The following is a 22832-nucleotide window of genomic DNA, read 5'->3' on the forward strand; positions in this document are numbered from 1 at the left end:
CTAATGGGTCCCAACTCCATTATTCAATTCTATGCGCAAAAGAATTAGCGTCCAAATTTTACGTGCGGAATGTAATTTTCTCACTTTCTGGTGTCATAGAAACGTGAAATTTGGCACGAGCATTGATTATGTCATAAATAGGAAAAGTTAATGGGTCCCAACTCAATTATTCAATTCTATGCGCAAAAGAATTAGCGTCGACATTTTACGTACGGAATGTAATTTTTTCACTTTCCGGTGTCATAGAAACGTGAAATTTGGCACGAGCATTGATTATGTCATAAATAGGAAAAGTTTGTAAGTCCCAACTCGATTATTCAATTCTATGCGCAAAAGAATTGGCGTCCAAATTTTACGTGCGGAATGTAATTTCTTCACTTTCCGGTGTCATAGAAACAGGAAATTTGGCACAAGCATTGATTATGTCATAAATAGGAAAAGCTTATGGGTTCCAACTCCATTATTCAATTTTATGCGCAAAAGAATTAGCGTCCAAATTTTACGTGCGGAATGTAATTTCTTCACATTCCGGTGTCATAGAAACGGGAAATTTGGCACGAACATTGATTATGTCATAAATAGGAAAAGCTAATGGGTCCCAACTCGATTATTCAATTCTATGCGCAAATGAATTAGCGTCCAAATTTTACGTGCGGAATGTAATTTTCTCACTTTCCGGTGTCATAGAAACGGGAAATTTGGCACGAGCATTGATTATGTTAAGAATAGCAAAAGCTAATGGGTCCCAACTCGATTATTCAATTTTATGCACAAAAGAATTAGCGTCTAAATTTTACGTGCGGAATGTAATTTTTTTCACTTTCCGGTGTCATAGAAACGCGAAATTTGGCACGAGCATTGATTATGTCATACATAGGAAAAGTTAGTGGTTCCCAACTCGATTATTCAATTCTATGCGCAAAAGAATTAGCGTCGACATTTTACGTACGGAATGTAATTTTTTCACTTTCCGGTGTCATAGAAACGTGAAATTTGGCACGAGCATTGATTATTTCATAAATAGGAAAAGTTTGTAAGTCCCAACTCGATTATTCAATTCTATGCGCAAAAGAATTAGCGTCCAAATTTTACATGCGGAATGTAATTTCTTTACTTTCCGGTGTCATAGAAACAGGAAATTTGGCACGAGCATTGAATATGTCATAAATAGGAAAAGCTTATGGGTTCCAACTCCATTATTCAATTCTATGCGCAAAAGAATTAGCGTCCAAATTTTACGTGCGGAATGTAATTTTCTCACTTTCTGGTGTCATAGAAACGTGAAATTTGGCACGAGCATTGATTATGTCATAAATAGGAAAAGTTAATGGGTCCCAACTCAATTATTCAATTCTATGCGCAAAAGAATTAGCGTCGACATTTTACGTACGGAATGTAATTTTTTCACTTTCCGGTGTCATAGAAACGTGAAATTTGGCACGAGCATTGATTATGTCATAAATAGGAAAAGTTTGTAAGTCCCAACTCGATTATTCAATTCTATGCGCAAAAGAATTAGCGTCCAAATTTTACATGCGGAATGTAATTTCTTTACTTTCCGGTGTCATAGAAACAGGAAATTTGGCACGAGCATTGAATATGTCATAAATAGGAAAAGCTAATGGGTCCCAACTCCATTATTCAATTCTATGCGCAAAAGAATTAGCGTCCAAATTTTACGTGCGGAATGTAATTTTCTCACTTTCTGGTGTCATAGAAACGTGAAATTTGGCACGAGCATTGATTATGTCATAAATAGGAAAAGTTAATGGGTCCCAACTCAATTATTCAATTCTATGCGCAAAAGAATTAGCGTCGACATTTTACGTACGGAATGTAATTTTTTCACTTTCCGGTGTCATAGAAACGTGAAATTTGGCACGAGCATTGATTATGTCATAAATAGGAAACGTTTGTAAGTCCCAACTCGATTATTCAATTCTATGCGCAAAAGAATTGGCGTCCAAATTTTACGTGCGGAATGTAATTTCTTCACTTTCCGGTGTCATAGAAACAGGAAATTTGGCACAAGCATTGATTATGTCATAAATAGGAAAAGCTAATGGGTTCCAACTCCATTATTCAATTTTATGCGCAAAAGAATTAGCGTCCAAATTTTACGTGCGGAATGTAATTTCTTCACATTCCGGTGTCATAGAAACGGGAAATTTGGCACGAACATTGATTATGTCATAAATAGGAAAAGCTAATGGGTCCCAACTCGATTATTCAATTCTATGCGCAAATGAATTAGCGTCCAAATTTTACGTGCGGAATGTAATTTTCTCACTTTCCGGTGTCATAGAAACGGGAAATTTGGCACGAGCATTGATTATGTTAAGAATAGCAAAAGCTAATGGGTCCCAACTCGATTATTCAATTTTATGCACAAAAGAATTAGCGTCTAAATTTTACGTGCGGAATGTAATTTTTTTCACTTTCCGGTGTCATAGAAACGCGAAATTTGGCACGAGCATTGATTATGTCATACATAGGAAAAGTTAGTGGTTCCCAACTCGATTATTCAATTCTATGCGCAAAAGAATTAGCGTCGACATTTTACGTACGGAATGTAATTTTTTCACTTTCCGGTGTCATAGAAACGTGAAATTTGGCACGAGCATTGATTATTTCATAAATAGGAAAAGTTTGTAAGTCCCAACTCGATTATTCAATTCTATGCGCAAAAGAATTAGCGTCCAAATTTTACATGCGGAATGTAATTTCTTTACTTTCCGGTGTCATAGAAACAGGAAATTTGGCACGAGCATTGAATATGTCATAAATAGGAAAAGCTTATGGGTTCCAACTCCATTATTCAATTCTATGCGCAAAAGAATTAGCGTCCAAATTTTACGTGCGGAATGTAATTTTCTCACTTTCTGGTGTCATAGAAACGTGAAATTTGGCACGAGCATTGATTATGTCATAAATAGGAAAAGTTAATGGGTCCCAACTCAATTATTCAATTCTATGCGCAAAAGAATTAGCGTCGACATTTTACGTACGGAATGTAATTTTTTCACTTTCCGGTGTCATAGAAACGTGAAATTTGGCACGAGCATTGATTATGTCATAAATAGGAAAAGTTTGTAAGTCCCAACTCGATTATTCAATTCTATGCGCAAAAGAATTGGCGTCCAAATTTTATGTGCGGAATGTAATTTCTTCACTTTCCGGTGTCATAGAAACAGGAAATTTGGCACAAGCATTGATTATGTCATAAATAGGAAAAGCTAATGGGTTCCAACTCCATTATTCAATTTTATGCGCAAAAGAATTAGCATCCAAATTTTACGTGCGGAATGTAATTTCTTCACTTTCCGGTGTCATAGAAACGGGAAATTTGGCACGAACATTGATTATGTCATAAATAGGAAAAGCTAATGGGTCCCAACTCGATTATTCAATTCTATGCGCAAATGAATTAGCGTCCAAATTTTACGTGCGGAATGTAATTTTCTCACTTTCCGGTGTCATAGAAACGGGAAATTTGGCACGAGCATTGATTATGTTAAGAATAGCAAAAGCTAATGGGTCCCAACTCGATTATTCAATTTTATGCGCAAAAGAATTAGCGTCTAAATTTTACGTGCGGAATGTAATTTTTTTCACTTTTCGGTGTCATAGAAACGCGAAATTTGGCACGAGCATTGATTATGTCATACATAGGAAAAGTTAGTGGTTCCCAACTCGATTATTCAATTCTATGCGCAAAAGAATTAGCGTCCAAATTTTACATGCGGAATGTAATTTCTTTACTTTCCGGTGTCATAGAAACAGGAAATTTGGCACGAGCATTGATTATGTCATAAATAGGAAAAGCTAATGGGTCCCAACTCCATTATTCAATTCTATGCACAAAAGAATTAGCATCCAAATTTTACGTTCGGAATGTAATTTTCTCACTTTCAGGTGTCATAGAAACGCGAAATTTGGCACGAGCATTGATTATGTCATAAATAGGAAAAGCTAATGGGTCCTAACTCGATTATTCAATTCTATGCGCAAAAGAATTAGCGTCGAAATTTTACGTACGGAATGTAATTTTTTCACTTTCCGATGTCATAGAAATGTGAAATTTCGCACGAGCATTGATTATGTTATAAATAGGAAAAGTTTATAATTCCCATCTCGATTATTCAATTCTAGCGCAAAAGAATTGGTGTCCAAATTTTTACGTGCGGAATGTAATTTTTTCACTTTCCGGTGTCATAGAAACATGAAATTTGGCACGAGCATTGATTATGTCATAAATAGGAATAGCTAATGGGTACCAACTCGATTATTCAATTTTATGCGCAAAAGAATTAGCGTCCAAATTTTACGTACGGAATGTAATTTCTTCACTTTCCGGTGTCATAGAAACAGGAAATTTAGCACGAGCATTGATTATGTCCTAAATAGGAAAAGCTAATGGGTCCCAACTCCATTATTCAATTCTATGCGCAAAAGAATTAGCGTCCAAATTTTATGTACGGAATCTAATTTTCTCACTTTCCGGTGTCATAGAAACGTGAAATTTGGCACGAGTATTGATTATGTCAAAAATAGGAAAAGCTAATGGGTCCCAACTCGATTATTCAATTCTAGCGCAAAAGAATTAGCGTCCAAATTTTACGTGCGGAATGTAATTTCCTCACTTTCCGGTACCATAGAAACAGGAAATTTGGCACGAGCATTGATTATGTCAGAAATAGGAAAAGCTAATGGGTCCCAACTCCATTTTTTAATTCTGTGCGCAAAAGAATTAGCGTCCAAATTTTACGTACATAATCTAAATCTCTCACTACCCAATGTGATAGAAACATGAAATTTTGGCACGCGCATTGATTGTGTCATAAATATGAAAAGTTAATGGGTCCCAACTCGATTATTCAATTCTATGCGCAAAAGAATTAGCGTCCAAATTTTACGTACGGAATCTAATTTTCTCACTTTCCGGTATCATAGAAACGTGAAATCTGGCACGAGTATTGATTATGTCATAAAGAGGAAAAGTTCTTAGGTCCTAACTCGATTATTCAATTCTAGCGCAAAAGAATTGGCGTCGAAATTTTACGTACGGAATGTATTTTTCTCACTTTCCGGTGTCATAGAAACAGAAAATTTGGCACGAGCATTGATTATGTCATAAATAGGAAAAGCTTATGGGTCCCAACTCGATTATTCAATTCTATACGCAAAAGAATTAGCGTCCAAATTTTACGTGCGAAATGTAATTTTCTCACTTTCCGGTGTCATAGAAACAGGAAATTTGGCACGAGCATTGATTATGTCATAAATAGGAATAGCTAATGGGTACCAACTCGATTATTCAATTTTATGCGCAAAAGAATTAGCGTCCAAATTTTACGTACGGAATGTAATTTCTTCACTTTCCGGTGTCATAGAAACAGGAAATTTAGCACGAGCATTGATTATGTCCTAAATAGGAAAAGCTAATGGGTCCCAACTCCATTATTCAATTCTATGCGCAAAAGAATTAGCGTCCAAATTTTATGTACGGAATCTAATTTTCTCACTTTCCGGTGTCATAGAAACGTGAAATTTGGCACGAGTATTGATTATGTCAAAAATAGGAAAAGCTAATGGGTCCCAACTCGATTATTCAATTCTAGCGCAAAAGAATTAGCGTCCAAATTTTACGTGCGGAATGTAATTTCCTCACTTTCCGGTACCATAGAAACAGGAAATTTGGCACGAGCATTGATTATGTCAGAAATAGGAAAAGCTAATGGGTCCCAACTCCATTTTTTAATTCTGTGCGCAAAAGAATTAGCGTCCAAATTTTACGTACATAATCTAAATCTCTCACTACCCAATGTGATAGAAACATGAAATTTTGGCACGCGCATTGATTGTGTCATAAATATGAAAAGTTAATGGGTCCCAACTCGATTATTCAATTCTATGCGCAAAAGAATTAGCGTCCAAATTTTACGTACGGAATCTAATTTTCTCACTTTCCGGTATCATAGAAACGTGAAATCTGGCACGAGTATTGATTATGTCATAAAGAGGAAAAGTTCTTAGGTCCTAACTCGATTATTCAATTCTAGCGCAAAAGAATTGGCGTCGAAATTTTACGTACGGAATGTATTTTTCTCACTTTCCGGTGTCATAGAAACAGAAAATTTGGCACGAGCATTGATTATGTCATAAATAGGAAAAGCTTATGGGTCCCAACTCGATTATTCAATTCTATACGCAAAAGAATTAGCGTCCAAATTTTACGTGCGAAATGTAATTTTCTCACTTTCCGGTGTCATAGAAACAGGAAATTTGGCACGAGCATTGATTATGTCATAAATAGGAAAAGCTAATGGGTCCCAACTCCATTATTCAATTCTATGCGCAAAAGAATTAGCGTCCAAATTTTACGTACGGAATCTAATTTTCTCACTTTCCAGTGTCATAGAAAGGGGAAATTTGGCACGAGCATTGAATATGTCATAAATAGGAAAAGCTAATGGGTCCCAACTCCATTATTCAATTCTATGCGCAAAAGAATTAGCGTCCAAATTTTACGTACATAATCTAAATCTCTCACTTCACAATGTCATAGAAACATGAAATTTGGCACAAGCATTGATTGTGTCCTAAGTATGAAAAGTTAATGGGTCCCAACTCGATTATTCAATTCTAAGCGCAAAAGAATTAGTGTCCAAATTTTATGTACGTAATCTAATTCTCTCACTTCCTGATGTCTTTTTATATAAAGGAAACGTCGCATGGTTGCCTCCACGTGGGGTTTCATGGGTAACGCAGAGAACTATGCAAAATCGTGAACATATGTTTTTCCTCAGTATCTCTAAAGTAACCATGACTTCATAAGATTTTCCGTGTGAACACCAGATAAACACCAGTACCAAATTAACTCGGGCAAAGCCGGGTATATCAGCTAGTTTGTATATATTTACAAGAAATCCAATTATGATATTTTCAAAGTCAAAAACTTCACCAAACAAAATACAAAAAAGTGTTTATAATTATGGGCTAGATTAAACTATAAAAGCATTTCACAAGATTATCCCTGTAGTAACATATTGGATAATGTGCAATTTAAAGGGAATGCGTCTTTAGAAAATGACCCATTGTATAAATCAAATATTTTTTTAAAGAATTGTTGGTGTTTTTCTTTTCTATGTCACAACCGACATTTAAATAAATTGTACAATGGTGCATTTTTCAAACTGGCCACTAAGCCTATTAATAGTTTAATAACACTTCCTATTCTGTAGAAAGAACTTTCCAGGAGTCTTCTTATTTTCATAATAAGCAGGATTACAATGAAACATGACACCTGTTTATAGGTAACACAGGATCCGCCATTCACTATAGGTGATGATCACAGCGAATCTATTTCCCCTTCCGAACAATGAACTCTGCACAAGTCATAGAACATGTCTACAATAGTCTCCCATAGAAGTCAATGGGCCAGTTCCTGTCTATTGAGTCTATGGACCATGAGTCCTGCTGTAAAGCATCTCTTAATGCTTAGGCAAGATGGCCGACCTCATTATCATGTAGAAAATAGAAGAAAAAAAATCTAGAAAAATATAATAAAAACAGATTAGAAAAATAAAATAAATTTCATTATCTGTAAAATACTAGAAAATATAAGTGACATTCACTATAGAGGGGAAACAAATAACATACTCATTTTTTTCACAGAAGTTGCTTTCTGGATGCAGGCAGGCTTTACACTGCATGCACATTGGACTGCACAGCAGGACAACATGATCGCCTAAAAAAAAGAGGGGGAAAGATTCAATGGCGATAATTAGTAGTATAACAACAATGATGCTAACTCATGAGTTCTACTAAGTTGACAATCTCCCTTTATCATGGAAATGAATGTCGGCTACCACGAGCCCCTCATATGCTGCAGAGATCACTAAAACAATGGCAGGGATACAGGGAGATTATAAATGGTTTATATGAATGTAAATTATTACAGTTTGTATGTTGAGAAAGACAGATTATGGGAGCTTCACATGTAGTGGCCCAGTACATACTTTTCAGACCCCCTCCATAATGTCATACATGTCATGTCTTATGTTAGTGCACTGTGCAAATCTGTCTAGTCATTCTGTTATGTGTATTGCACAGCTGCAGCATGTGATGGGTTAAAGGGGTTGTCCGCCGCCCAAACTGATTTTTTTCCCCCCCATTAATGCCCTGTGGAGTAGAAGCATCACACACAACAGCCTTTCCCATAAAAATCGATATTCTGCTTACCTTTTCATTCCTTTTCTTCCCTTTATAAAGTTTGCCTGAAGAATTCTTCAAAGATGGCGCCGCTGGGTAGTTCCCATGATGCACTGCTGCCTCTCTCTCCTCAGCGTGCGCGCTCCCGATGACACCGGTCACATGACTGGAGGACCGGCATCATAATGCAAATGCACGCTTCACTGCTTTGAATAGAGCCGGCAGCCGTCCGGTCCCATTCAGAGCAATGAGAGGGCCGGGAGAGCAGTGCGATCTCCTGCTAGAGCTGTGACAACTGTAACAGGAGATTCCTTCATCTCCCTGGCATGTCCCCTCATCACTGGATACTGGGACAGCCCTGTCACAGTGTCCAGTAATGAGGGGACATGCTGAGGAGACGAAGGAATCTCCTGCTAACAGCTGTCACAGGTCTAGCAGGATCGTGATCTGTAGCAGCACTTTCAATAGCAGAGAATCGCGATCCTCAGCTATTGAAAGTGAAAGTAGCACCAAACATGACTGACACACACACAGCCCCCTCTACACATGCACCCCACAGTGTTCCCCTCCAGTGTCACCCCTCCCCCGCAAGCCACCAGCTGACAGCTCCGACCAGCAGAGCCCCCCCCCCCCCGCCCCGCAAGCCAACAGCTGACAGCTCCGACCAGCAGCATCCTCCTCCCCCCCCCCACTGGCTGACAGCTCCGACCAGCAGCATCCTCCTCCCCCCCCACTGGCTGACAGGTCCGACCAGCAGCTCCCCCACCTTCCCCCTCACCCCCATCCCGGGACTACTGACTGACAGGTCTGTCACCCCTACACCTCCCCACCCCCACCCCTGACTACTGACAGCTCGCAGCACCCCTCCCCCGTGAGAGACCGGCACTCCACTCCACTCCCCCTCCTTCACTCCCCTTACCTGTCAGCTGAAGATCCCGCGGCCGCGCGTCCCCTGCAGGCAGACCAGAGCTTCCTGAAGCAGCCGGCAGAAGAAGATCTACTGCGCATGCGCGGAGTAGAAGAAGCGCGTCCCCGTGCAGAGAACACCTGGAGCTGGCCCGACAAGAAGAGGACAAGAGACTTGTCGGAACCAATGGCAACCGAGGAGCAACACAGGGGGGGGGCACTCCAAAAGGTAAGTGAATAACTTCTGTTTGCCTAATTTACAATGCACAATGTATATTACAAAGTGCATTGTATTGGGCAAACAGAAGTAATGAGACCTAATGTTTATGGCCGGACAACCCCTTTAAGTGTTTGCAAAGCCTGCAGATTGCCTGTGAATGTATCAGTTTATGTTCAGTCACGTGGTATGAGTGAGTGTATAAATAAGAGTGTCTGAGAGCGGGAAAAAAAGTCCATGACTTCTGCGTTCCTAATGAAGAGGGCCAGCTACAGGGAGGTACCTTTAACCCTCGTGTAGTAAAAAATGGAAGAGGAGGAGAGGTTCCCAGGATTGCCTGATCTAGAATGAGAGATGAGTGAGCCCCAATTGGAGAGAGAGCGTGAGAGAGAAGTAAGTAGAGTTTTCCCCAAGGCCCAGTGCAGAGGTACTTTTATCAATTGTTCACACTTGAGCGACCTGAAGTCTGGGACTGCCGGGTGGAGGTACTCTTCTTCAATTGTTAATGCCTTAGCATTCTGAAAGTCTGGGACCGCTGGGGGGAGGTACATGTCTTCAATTGTTCACACATGGGTGTCCTGAAGCCTGGGATCACTGTGTGGAGGTACTCTTAATCAAGTCTGTCTACATGCCTGCACTTGGAAGATTGCCTACTTGTACTGCTGAAGTCTGTTTAAGTAAAGTTGTTCCAGGCCCTGACCATTCCCAGGGACCTGAGGTACGTTATATCTGTCTGTGGCTCATTTATTGTCTGCTGAAGGTCATTCCGGTGTGTATCTGAATGATTGTGTCACCCGTAAAAACTACTATCCCTGTTCTACCACTTATTAGGCTGCCCTGGCCAAGGCTACCTGCATCCCTCTGGGAGGGAGCATGGTAGGTGCTGCTGTGACCAGTCAGCATCCTACCCTCCCCGATCCTCAACACATGCCCTGTGTCCGGGGTCACCCTATGGGATGCTGCACACACAGCAAATTTTTTGAGAAATACTGCAGTTTTTGTGGTAGTCTTTTTTAGGGGGACAGGTTAGAAAAGCACGACAATTCTGCCTTTATTACAGTGTTCACAATGCAGTATAAATGATATGAAAACATTTTGTCGTTCAGTGCAAATTTTTTTTTTTTACTGTATGGGACTTAAACATACACTTCTAAGATAGCTCAGATAATACACTGAAATACCTCTATATTGCATTAGCTGCATTTTTATATATTTGCAGTGGTGGCAGGCTTAGTGGCCACTGTCAGGCCTTGGGTTGCTGCGGCAACGCATCAACCCTTCATAATCGCATTATAGACTGCAAGTAGGCTAACAGAAGGAACTACCTTCCTCTATTAACCCTTTAGGGTGCTTTCACATGGGACCTTAGGAGAAAAGATAGCATTTCCGACCCCCATTCCAGGCCTCTCACTAGCAAAGTCAGACTCCTACTTTACACTAATGAAGGACAAATATGCTGAAACAGTTGTCTTTACATGGAGTCTGGCTTTGCTTTTATTTCCCAGTCATTGTTACAAGGCTTGTGTAAAGAGTCTAACATTGGATTGAAGGAATGCTGCCTTCCAATAGGTGGCACTGTGGAGGTATTATTCTATCTCCTTTATTTTCACACGGGACGGAACATTCTGCAACAACGTTGTGGAATACGCCATCCTGGAATTCCACACCAAAACTTGCATGTCTGAATGCGGATTTTGATGCAGAATTCTGCTATTTCCAATTTTGCATCAAAATCTACAGGCCAGCAGTGCAGATTTTGATGCTGAATATTCCACAAGAGGGTATATTCCATAAAGTTGTTGCAGAATATTTCGTTGTGTGTGAAAGTTCCCTTAGATGTCCAGTCAGCAATCCCAGCCTTTCATGTGGGATGCCAGTTGTACAATACAGCTGTCATCTGTAAATAATGGTACAGGCACCATTATGGCACTGTAGTAGTATGATTTAGTGAGCCACAACATATTGTTACCCTGCAGGGTGGGAGGGGGTTATAAAGAATTGGAAATATAAGGAAAGACTTATACTTCTCCTTCCTGCTGGATCCACTTCTGACTTTAGATCACAAAACCACCTCAAAAACTGCCGTAATGTTTTACCAAAAATTGTTTCATGTTTAACCTCCCTTACAGAAATCCTTTATAATGTAGAGTTTACTATAATTGTTTTTAATTACCTGGCTGAACTTTGAATACACCTTCCCCAACGCTCTCAACTATTCCAGCTCCTTCGTGGCCCAATATAACGGGAAAATTTAAAGAAGCCATTCCACCTGACAGGGCATGGTCATCAGTGTGGCAAATTCCACTTGCACAAACCTGTGAAAGAAATAATTTGAGTTGCATGACATTTTTCTTAGTCTACCAGTGGCATAGGCAGTGTGAAAAGCGCCCCGATCTACTAGAAATCTTTATTTGTAAATACTATTGTGCACAAATAACATTTGAGAATATATATATATATATATATAAAACATCTCAAATGTTATTTGTGCACAATAGTATTTACAAATAAAGATTTCTAGATTTCTATATGCATGTATGTATGTATATACATACGAGGTGTGTTCAAAAAGTATCCCACCTTAATTTTTTGTGTGTAAACAAATGAAGCTGGAAGGCGTGGTTTGGTGCACATATTTAGGCGACCCTAATGCACATGCTTGGATTTTTTCCTGCCTACAGAAGCTGCCAGTCGCAGGCAGACAGCCAATGAGTGAGGAAGTGTAAGTAAACGCCGTCTGGTTTTCTTTTTTGACTATATGACAGAAAAACTTGAATGACGCTACCGCATTACATTTTGTGTAAAGCTTGGTGATTCCCAAGTGGAAATGATCCATAAGATTTAAAAGGCCTTCGGGGATGAAGCAATGGGCACCACACAGATAAAGGAGTAAAATGTGATTGTTCCCAGCAAGAGAAACCATGTAATCTTTTAGATATGATACCTTTTAATGGCTAACAAAAATACATGATGTAATAGTGAGCTTGCGAACCTCTCGGGTTCTTCTTCAGGCTAAAGGAGTGGTATAACCGCCTCAAAGATAGGCGCATATCAGTGGAGAGTGAAGCTTCTTCTGGTAGGCCCTCAACATCCAGAAGTGAGAACGTCATTGACCAAGTGAGGACCCTGATGATGCAGGATCATCGAATCATAATCAGAGAACTTGCAGATGAGGCGAGCATCAGCATTGGATCAGTTTATTCCATTTTGACTGAGGATTTGGGCTTCAGGAGAATCTCAGCGAAGTTCATGCCAAAGCTGCTAACGATTGAGCAGAAGCAACTTTGTTTGGAGATCGCACAGGACACGCTGCAGACTGTGAACAGTGATCCCAAATTCCTCAACACAGTGATCACTGGCGATGAGTCCTGGGTTTATCGGTATGACCCAACGTCCCCAAGGCCAAAAAAAATCAAGGCAGGTTTGCAGCAATGTCAAAGTCAGAAGAGGCGTTTTAGCACTTCTTCCGTCAGTGGCCGAAGCATTAGGAGAAATTTGTGGCCGCCCAAGGGGACTACTTTGAGCGAGATTAGTGTAGAATTCTGTAAATACAAATATTTTTTATGAATAAAGAACAAAGATACTTTTGAATACACCTCGTATAATGCTGAAAAGTATGACCAAGCTGAATGCCAGAGACATTTCACACGCGATGCGCCGCAAACCACAGTAAATTCAGCACCAAAGTCTACAGGCTACTTGAGGATTTTGATGTGGAGTTCAAAATGGCTTAAAACCTGTCTGCAGCTCTGCATCAAAATCTGCAGTTGCAGATTTGGCTGCATTATGTGGTGTATTTACGTCCGCATGAAAAGTCCCCTGTATGACCGGCAGTTGGCACCAGGCTAAGAGCTATACAGCTGCACTTTGATGAGAATTATACACACAAAGTCCATCATTGTGGTTAATCTGTAGCTCTTAAGCATGAAATTGGGCCAATTATAAACATACTGTGAACTTTAGGATCTGTGGTGCTTTCATTACTCTAGACAGAGTTTTCGTAGAGCCTGTGAATGGGCATAAAATACCCCACTCACAGGCATTGTAGGTGAAATGCTTCCAGATTCAACAGCGTCCACACTAAACTTCTGATACCATCCACTATGTGTGACCATGGTCTCACATGGTCTTAACACTACATTAAAAACTGGACTGCATTCCAGCATAATATCATGTCTTTAGTATCTATTTAAAATCTGTTCAGCAAGGAAAATGTTTTTAATTCCAGTCTTTCTGTTAAAATCTTTAAAGGGATTGCACAGGATTAGAAAAATACAGTATGGCTATTTTTTCAAGATACAAAGCCACACCCGTCTGATCTGATATTGTAACTCAACCTTCCTGAAGTGCATGGAGATGATCTGCAATAAAACCTACAACTGCGGACAGCGGTGGTGCTGTTGTTAGGAGAAAGAAGCTACATTTGACCAATTCTAAACATCAAATTCAGCCATTATATTTAACACTATTTAATTTTTATCATAAGCTAAGTAAACTTTTGAATAAGTTTACAAAGAATATAAAAACTGTGAATTTAACTCAACCCTCCGCTTTTACGGCAAAATTCTGTCCTAAAACCAAAGAGGTTAGAGGATATATTGCAGTTGTTCTTCTCTTCCATCCCTCTAATTCACTGGTTCCTTGTCCTGTTTTTGTTCATCCAATATGGCTGGCGCACACTTCAGATGACCTAATCCACAGAGTACATTGGTAATGTTAGACTATGCCTACTCTCTGGTTGACCAGAGCTGTGCATGTGATCAGTGCTGACCAATCACAGAGCAGTGCACAGTGTGCATTAGGTAGTTAGAAAATTGCTGAAGCCACCGTTAACAGCCGAAAACACATCCCAAAACTGGCTGATAGGAGGGGCAGCAGAGAAGAACAACTGCAAATATTATACGCCTCCTCCTATTTCAGGACAGAATTTTGTCTTGAAACCAGAGGGTTGCTTTAACTACTTTTGCTATATGTCAAAGAGAACGTATCAACTACTTAGAGGAGTTGTCTGAGTTGCAATATTTCAGTGCAATCCCTTCTGCATGCAGAGACATTAGAACTAATCATATATTCACCTCTCCCGCCCCCCGTTGTGTCCTGAGTCAGTGCTCCATCACTCGCTCTGGTCTGTTTACAGCTGTAGTCCCACCCAGTTTTCAGGACTTCCGCCAATAACAGAGCTCAGCCATTGATCGCCGGAAGCAGCAGGAGCTGGAGCAGTGAGTATATGACTATTTCTTATGTTACTGCAGGTAGAAGGGATTGTACTGATATATTACAACTCAGACAATCGCTTTAAGTTTTAGTGATGTTCAGTAGTTCCTTCTAACTCTGTGTACTGACTTCCTGCTGAGCTTGTGCACTGCCAGAATATGGCTGTCTGTGCAGTGATACTGCAAAAAGCACGTCAAACGGAAAAAAAAGAAACATTTGTTTTATAAGGAAACATCTGCACAGAAAAGACACAATTCAAAGGTACTGATTATCACTACAGAGAAACCTTGTTCACAATTGCCATATGGCTTCTATTTGTAAGAGAAGCCCGGGCTGTGGGCCAGATGGAAATAATGACGGACTAACACTATTGACTTATACTGGGATTCATCAGGGTTCTAGCAAGGTTTGCATTGTTTGGATGGCCAGAATAGTGGTACGTGTGCTGTACGCCCCCCCTTACTGAGCGCTGACGTCACTGATAAGCTCATCAGCACTCTGCAGAGCGTTTAGACAGGCAGACTTTACCGCTGCATCGCAAACTTCTCGCTCAGCGCTTCCCTCTCTATGTGAAGTGCTGAACGGGAAGTATTTACACTTAGCGAGAATCCCACAATCCAGCAATGATTTTTATGCTGCATTTATATGGGCATTTATCGCTCAATTTCATTCATTTAAACAAATTTTGAGAAGAAATTGCCCCATGTAAATGACCCTTAACTGTAAAGAACCCTTTCCTATATACAGAACCAGCATGCTCCATACTAATGTTTAGCATACTAGATCTGTTTATTTACGTAGTCCTTAATAGATAATGACTGTTGGGTAACACAAGCAGCATAGGCGCTCTACGTTAATGACGTAGCATGCTGTGATATTAGAGTTTTAAAGATGCAAAACTTGTTTTTTCTCCACATGTAATGAATGCTCCCTGGTCTTTTGTAAAGTCCTTGGGAAGAATAAATCATGTGGCAGTTATTTGTAGTCCTATAGTGAATGGTCCCATTATTAGAGACACCAGCCCTTTCATGATTAGCGCTTCCGTTTACGGGAAAATGACCCGTGACCCCACAGTGCAGTATAAAATGAAGTGTGGTTTAGTGGATCAGTTTCAGTGCGAATTCATTGGAATGTGAAAATTGAGTGATCTGGGCGACTTTGAATAGGGGAAGGTCATCGTTTTTCTAGACTAGCCTAGGCCGTATTGGAAAAACTGCCAACTAGAGATGAGCGAACCTACTCAGCCACGCCCCTTTTTCGCCCGAGCGACGCGATTTTCGAGTACTTCCGTACTCGTGCGAAAAGATTCGGGGGGCGCCGTTGGTGAGTGGGGGGTTGCAGCGGGGAGTGGGGGGGGGGGAGAGAGAGGGCTCCCCCCTGTTTCCCGCTGCTACTCCCCGCTCCGCCACGCCTCCCCCCGCCCCCCGGCGCCCCCCGAATCTTTACACCCGAGTATGGAAGTACTCGAAAATCGCGGTGCTCGATCGAGTAATTACTCAAAACGAGTATATTCGCTCATCTCTACTGCCAACCTTCTGGGTTTTCTCATGCAACAGAGTCAAGAGTATACAGAGAATTTGATCAAGAAAAATACCCAGTGAAAGGTGATCCTATAAACAGCTCATCGATGAAAGCAGTCAGAGGACCATGCCAAGAACCATTCTGACAAACATGTGATGGCAGCCAAATACAACACTGGTGTGCCAGCTAACGTGTGCAAATGTACAGCTTGTCTTCCCGTAGCGCAGATGGGCAAGTCCAGTGTCATTGAGGTCTAAGAGTAGCAGAAAGGCAAAGCTCCAGGGCACAAAAAAAGTGAAAAATTTGGATCCCTGAGAGGTGGAATAGCATTGTCAGATGAATCCAGTTTCCTGTTGCAGCATGCTGATGGGATGGTCAGAATTTGGAGCAACCAGCGTGAATTAATAAACTCATCCTGTCAAGTGTCAACGGTTTAGGCTGGTGGAAGTAGATTACTAGTGTGGGAAATGTTTTCTTGGTACTCTCTGGGTGCTCTGATATTTATGGACCAAAGCCATGATGAATTGGTTTAGAAAGGACAAAGGAGGTTCAACGCGCCACTAGATGGGTCTCTCTAATATACATTGTATAGTTACACGTATAATTAAGATCATCTCTAAGGCATCTGTTTTCCAAATTGAACAAGTCAGTCTTTTTCAGCCTCTCATTATAAAATAAACCTCCCATCCCATTTAATATTCTATTTGCCATCTTCTCAACCTCATAGTTTTCCCTTTTAAAAAGTGCATCTCCAAATTAAATCGTGAACTCTTAGAAGGGATTAATAGAGGGGTAATATTACATTACGATTAGAGATGAGCGAGCACCAAAATGCTCGGGTGCTCGTTACTCGGGACGAAATTATCGCGATGCTCGAGGGTTCGTTTCGAGTAACGAACCCCATTGAAGTCAATGGGCGACTTGAGCATTTTTGTATATCGCCGATGCTCGCTAAGGTTTCCATTTGTGAAAATCTGGGCAATTCAAGAAAGTGATGGGAACGACACAGCAACGGATAGGGCAGGCGAGGGGCTACATGTTGGGCTGCATCTCAAGTTTCCAGGTCCCACTATTAAGCCACAATAGCGGCAAGAGTGGGCCTCCCCCCTCCCAACAACTTTTACTTCTGAAAAGCCCTCATTAGCAATGCATACCTTAGCTAAGCACCACACTACCTCCAACAAAGCACAATCACTGCCTGCATGACACTCCGCTGCCACTTCTCCTGGGTTACATGCTGCCCAACCCCCCCGCCCCCTGCACGACCCAGTGTCCACAGCGCACACCAAATTGTCCCTGCGCAGCCTTCAGCTGCCTTCATGCCACGCCACACTCATGTCTATTTATAAGTGCGTCTGCCATGAGGATCAAAAATAGTAGAGAGCGCCACAGGTAGATCCAATCCACACTTGCTGGAATATGCGGATGCACACACGATGCGTCTTCTCCCCAGTACTCCAATCCTCTGAATCAAAGGAGAGCTGCAGATGCAAACTGGGGGGGTCTGAGACCAGAACTCCCCCAGATATAACAGAAAATGGAATGTCAGAAAAAAAAATCCGCGCTCAAAGCAGAGTAAACTAAGGACAGGTTCACACGTGAGTAATGATTAGGTATAACACTTACTTGAAAGGAGGGGGGTATGATGTACAGATGCCCACTCCTCAGAGTGTCCTCCACAAAGTCTAACGCTATGCTCCAAGGTGCATAGTGTTAATCCAGAAGTTGTAGTCAAACAAAACTTTTAATAAGGCAACGCGTTTCGGTGCAAAACAAGGCACCTTTCTTGAGAATGGCTTGTATCGCTTGAGAAAGGTGCCTTGTTTTGCACCGAAACGCGTTGTCTTATTAAAAGTTTTGTTTGACTACAACTTCTGGATTAACACTATGCACCTTGGAGTATAGCTTTAGACTTTGTGGAGGACACTCTGAGGAGGGGGCATCTATACATCATACCCCCCTACTTTCAAGTAAGTGTTATACCTAATCATTACCCACGTGTGAACCAGTCCTTAGTTTACTCCATTTACTCCGTTTTGAGCGCGGATTTTTTTTTCTGACATTCCATTTTCTGCCATGAGGAGGAACCGCAGGCAAACACTGCAGAGGGTTGGCACGGCTAGGTAGCGACCCTCTTTAAAAGGGGCGGGGCGATAGCCCACAATGCTGTACAGAAGCAATGAGAAATATAATCCTGTGCCACCACCATCAGGAGCTGCACATGTGGGCATAGCAATGGGGAACCTATGTGCCACACACTATTCATTCTGTCAAGGTGTCTGCATGCCCCAGTCAGACCGCGTTTTTTTATAAATAGTCACAGGCAGGTACAACTCCGCAATGGGAATTCTGTGTGCACCCACAGCATGGGTGGCTCCCTGGAACCCACCGGCTGTACATTAATGTATCCCATTGCAGTGCCCATTACAGCTGAGGTAACGTCCAATTAAATGCAGGTGGGCTTCGGCCCACACTGCATGCCCCAGTCAGACTGGGGTTCTTTAGAAGTGGACACATGTAGTTACAACTCCGTGTGGACCGACAGCATGGGTGGGTGCCAGGAAGCCACCAGCGGTACATAAATATATCCCATTGCATTGCCCATCACAGCTGAGGTAATGTCATGTTTAATGCAAGTGGGCTTCGGCCCACACTGCATGCCCCAGTCAGACTGGGGCTCTTTAGAAGTGGACACATGTAGTTACAACTCCGTGTGGACCCACGGCATGGGTGGCTCCCTGGAACCCACCGGCGGTACATAAATATATCCCATTGCAGTGCCCAACACAGGTGATGTAACGTCAGCTTTTATGCAGGTGGGCAAAAAATTAATTGGATTACACTGTAGGCGAGGGCCCCAAAAAATTGGTGTACCAACAGTACTAATGTACCTCAGAAAAATTGCCCATGCCCAACCAAGAGGGCAGGTGAAACCCATTAATCACTTTGGTTAATGTGGCTTAATTGGTAACTAGGCCTGGAGGCAGCCCAGTTAAAATAAAAATTGGTTCAGGTGAAAGTTTCAACGCTTTAATGAGCATTGAAACGTATAAAAATTGTTTACAAAAATTATATGACTGAGCCTTGTGGGCCTAAGAAAAATTGCCCGTTCGGCGTGATTACGTCAGGTTTCAGGAGGAGGAGCAGGAGGAGGAGGATGAATATTATACACAGATTGATGAAGCTAAAAGGTCCACGTTTTTGATGGTGATAGAGAACAATGCTTCCATCCGCGGGTGCAGCCTACATATTGTTTAGGTATCGCTGCTGTCCGCTGGTGGAGAAGAGAAGTCTGGGGAAATGCAGGCTTTGTTCATCTTGATGAGTGTAAGCCTGTCGGCACTGTCGGTTGACAGGCGGGTACGCTTATCTGTGATGATTCCCCCAGCCGCACTAAACACCCTCTCTGACAAGACGCTAGCCGCAGGACAAGCAAGCACCTCCAGGGCATACAGCGCGAGTTCAGGCCACGTGTCCAGCTTCGACACCCAGTAGTTGTAGGGGGCAGAGGCGTCACCGAGGACGGTCGTGCGATCGGCTACGTACTCCCTCACCATCCTTTTACAGTGTTCCCACCGACTTAGCCTTGACTGAGGAGCGGTGACACTGTCTTGCTGGGGAGCCAGAAAGCTGTCAAAGGCCTTAGAGAGTGTTCCCCTGCCTGTGCTGTACATGCTGCCTGATCTCTGCGCCTCCCCTGCTACCTGGCCCTCGGAACTGCGCCTTTGGCCACTAGCGCTGTCGAATGGGAATTTTACCATCAGTTTGTCCTCCAGGGTCCTGTGGTATAGCATCACTCTCGAACCCCTTTCCTCTTCGGGAATGAGAGTGGAAAGGTTCTCCTTATACCGTGGGTCGAGCAGTGTGTACACCCAGTAATCCGTAGTGGCCAGAATGCGTGTAACGCGAGGGTCACGAGAAAGGCATCCTAACATGAAGTCAGCCATGTGTGCCAGGGTACCTGTATGCAACACATGGCTGTGCTCACTAGGAAGATCACTTTCAGGATCCTCCTCCCTTACCTCAGGCCATACACGCTGAAAGGATGACAGGCAAGCAGCATGGGTACCCCCAGCAGTGGGCCAAGCTGTCTCTTCCCCCTCCTCCTCATCCTCCTCATGCTCATCCTCCTCCTCCTCAACGCGCTGAGATATAGACAGGAGGGTGCTCTGACTATCCAGCGACATACTGTCTTCCCCCGGCTCTCTTTCCGAGCGCAAAGCGTCTGCCTTTATGCTTTGCAGGGAACTTCTCAAGAGGCATAGCAGAGGAATGGTGACGGTAAGGATTGCAGCATCGCCGCTCACTATCTGGGTAGACTCCTCAAAGTTTCCAAGGACTTGGCAGATGTCTGCCAACCAGGCCCACTCTTCTGTGAAGAATTGAGGAGGCTGACTCCCACTGCGCCGCCCATGTTGGAGTTGGTATTCCACTATAGCTCTACACTGCTCATAGAGCCTGGCCAACATGTGGAGCGTAGAGTTCCACCGTGTGGGCACGTCGCACAGCAGTCGGTGCACTGGCAGATGAAACCGATGTTGCAGGGCGCGCAGGGTGGCAGCATCCGTGTGGGACTTGCAGAAATGTGCGCAGAGCCGGCGCACCTTTCCGAGCAGGTCTGACAAGCATGGGTAGCTTTTCAGAAAGCGCTGAACCACCAAATTAAAGACGTGGGCCAGGCATGGCACGTGCGTGAAGCTGCTGAGCTGCAGAGCCGCCACCAGGTTACGGCCGTTGTCACACACGACCATGCCCGGTTGGAGGCTCAGCGGCGCAAGCCAGCGGTCGGTCTGCTCTGTCAGACCCTGCAGCAGTTCGTGGGCCGTGTGCCTCTTATCTCCTAAGCTGAGTAGTTTCAGCACGGCCTGCTTACGCTTGCCCACCGCTGTGCTGCCACGCCGCGCGACACCGACTGCTGGCGACGTGCTGCTGCTGACACATCTTGATTGCGAGACAGAGGTTGCAGAGGAGGAGGAGGAGGGTGGTTTAGTGGAGGAAGCATACACCGCCGAACATACCACCACCGAGCTGGGGCTCGCAATTCTGGGGGTGGGTAGGACGTGAGCGGTCCCAGGCTCTGACTCTGTCCCAGCCTCCACTAAATTCACCCAATGTGCCGTCAGGGAGATATAGTGGCCCTGCCCGCCTGTGCTTGTCCACGTGTCTGTTGTTAAGTGGACCTTGGCAGTAACTGCGTTGGTGAGGGCGCGTACAATGTTGCGGGAGACGTGGTCGTGCAGGGCTGGGATGGCACATCGGGAAAAGTAGCGGCGACTAGGAACTGAGTAGCGCGGGGCCGCCGCCACCATCATACTTTTGAAAGCCTCCGTTTCCACAACCCTATACGGCAGCATCTCCAGGCTGATAAATTTGGCTATGTGGACGGTTAACGCTTGAGCGTGCGGGTGCGTGGCGGCGTACTTGCGCTTGCGCTCCAACACTTGCGCTAGCGACGGCTGGACGGTGCGCTGACAGACATTGGTGGATGGGGCCGAGGACAGCGGAGGTGAGGGTGTGGGTGAAGGCCAGGAGACGGTAGTGCCTGTGTCCTGAGAGGGGGATTGGATCTCAGTGGCAGGTTGGGGCACAGGGGGAGAGGCAGTGGTGCAATCTGGAGGCGGTGAACGGCCTTCGTCCCACCTTGTGGGGTGCTTGGCCATCATATGTCTGCGCATGCTGGTGGTGGTGAGGCTGGTGGTGGTGGCTCCCCGGCTGATCTTGGCGCGACAAAGGTTGCACACCACTGTTCGTCGGTCGTCTGCACTCTCAGTGAAAAACTGCCAGACCTTTGAGCACCTCGGCCTCTGCAGGGTGGCATGGCGCGAGGGGGCGCTTTGGGAACCAGTTGGTGGATTATTCGGTCTGGCCCTGCCTCTACCCCTGGATACCGCACTGCCTCTTGCAACCTGCCCTGCTGCTGCCCTTGCCTCCCCCTCTGAAGACCTGTCCTCAGTAGGCGTAGCAAACCAGGTGGGGTCAGTCACCTCATCGTCCTGCTGCTCTTCCTCCGAATCCTCTGTGTGCTCCTCCCTCGGACTTACTGCCCTTACTACTACCTCACTGATAGACAACTGTGTCTCATCGTCATCGTCCTCCTCACCCACTGAAAGGTCTTGAGACAGTTGCCGGAGGTCCCCAGCCTCATCCCCCGGACCCCGGGAACTTTCAAAAGGTTGGGCATCGGTCACGACAAACTCCTCCAGTGGGAGAGGATTCGGAACCCTTGCTGCCCATTCTGGGCAGGGACCCGAGAACAGTTCCTGGGGGTCTGCCTGCTCCTCAGAATGTGTCATTGTAATGGAGTGAGGAGGCTGGGAGGAAGGAGGAGCAGCAGCCAGAGGATTCAGAGTTGCAGCAGTGGACGGCGCAGAACTCTGGGTGTTCGATAGATTGCTGGATGCACTTTCTGCCATCCACGACAGGACCTGCTCACACTGCTCATTTTCTAATAAAGGTCTACCGCGTGGACCCATTAATTGTGAGATGAATGTGGGGACGCCAGAAACGTGCCTCTCTCCTAATCCCGCAGCAGTCGGCTGCGATACACCTGGATCAGGAGCTCGGCCTGTGCCCACACCCTGACTTGGGCCTCCGCGTCCTCGTCCACGTCCTCTAGGCCTACCCCTACCCCTCAGCATGGTGTATTACCAGTAGTGCAGAAACAGAACGCTGTAATTAAATGTGCCGCTTATTGGCCTGTGGTTGGAGGCTGACTTCGCTTACGGAACGCACAGCAGAGCCAGGAAATAATTTTGCGCAA

General features: G+C 43.9%; 1 protein-coding gene across 1 annotated transcript in view; it reads right to left on the reverse strand.

The window, feature by feature from the left end:
• The window catches only part of LOC136572951 (alcohol dehydrogenase 1-like), a 77357-nt gene that overhangs the window by 42360 nt on the left and 12165 nt on the right, over window positions 1-22832 (reverse strand). The window contains exons 3-4 of the mRNA XM_066573996.1: window positions 11511-11652; window positions 7663-7750 (exon numbers count right to left, since the gene is read on the reverse strand). Coding sequence (XP_066430093.1) covers window positions 7663-7750; window positions 11511-11652 — 230 coding nt within the window. The remainder of the gene's footprint in view (window positions 1-7662; window positions 7751-11510; window positions 11653-22832) is intronic.

The sequence above is a fragment of the Eleutherodactylus coqui genome, chromosome 7 (assembly GCF_035609145.1).
Source record: "Eleutherodactylus coqui strain aEleCoq1 chromosome 7, aEleCoq1.hap1, whole genome shotgun sequence".
Lineage (NCBI taxonomy): Eukaryota > Metazoa > Chordata > Amphibia > Anura > Eleutherodactylidae > Eleutherodactylus > Eleutherodactylus coqui.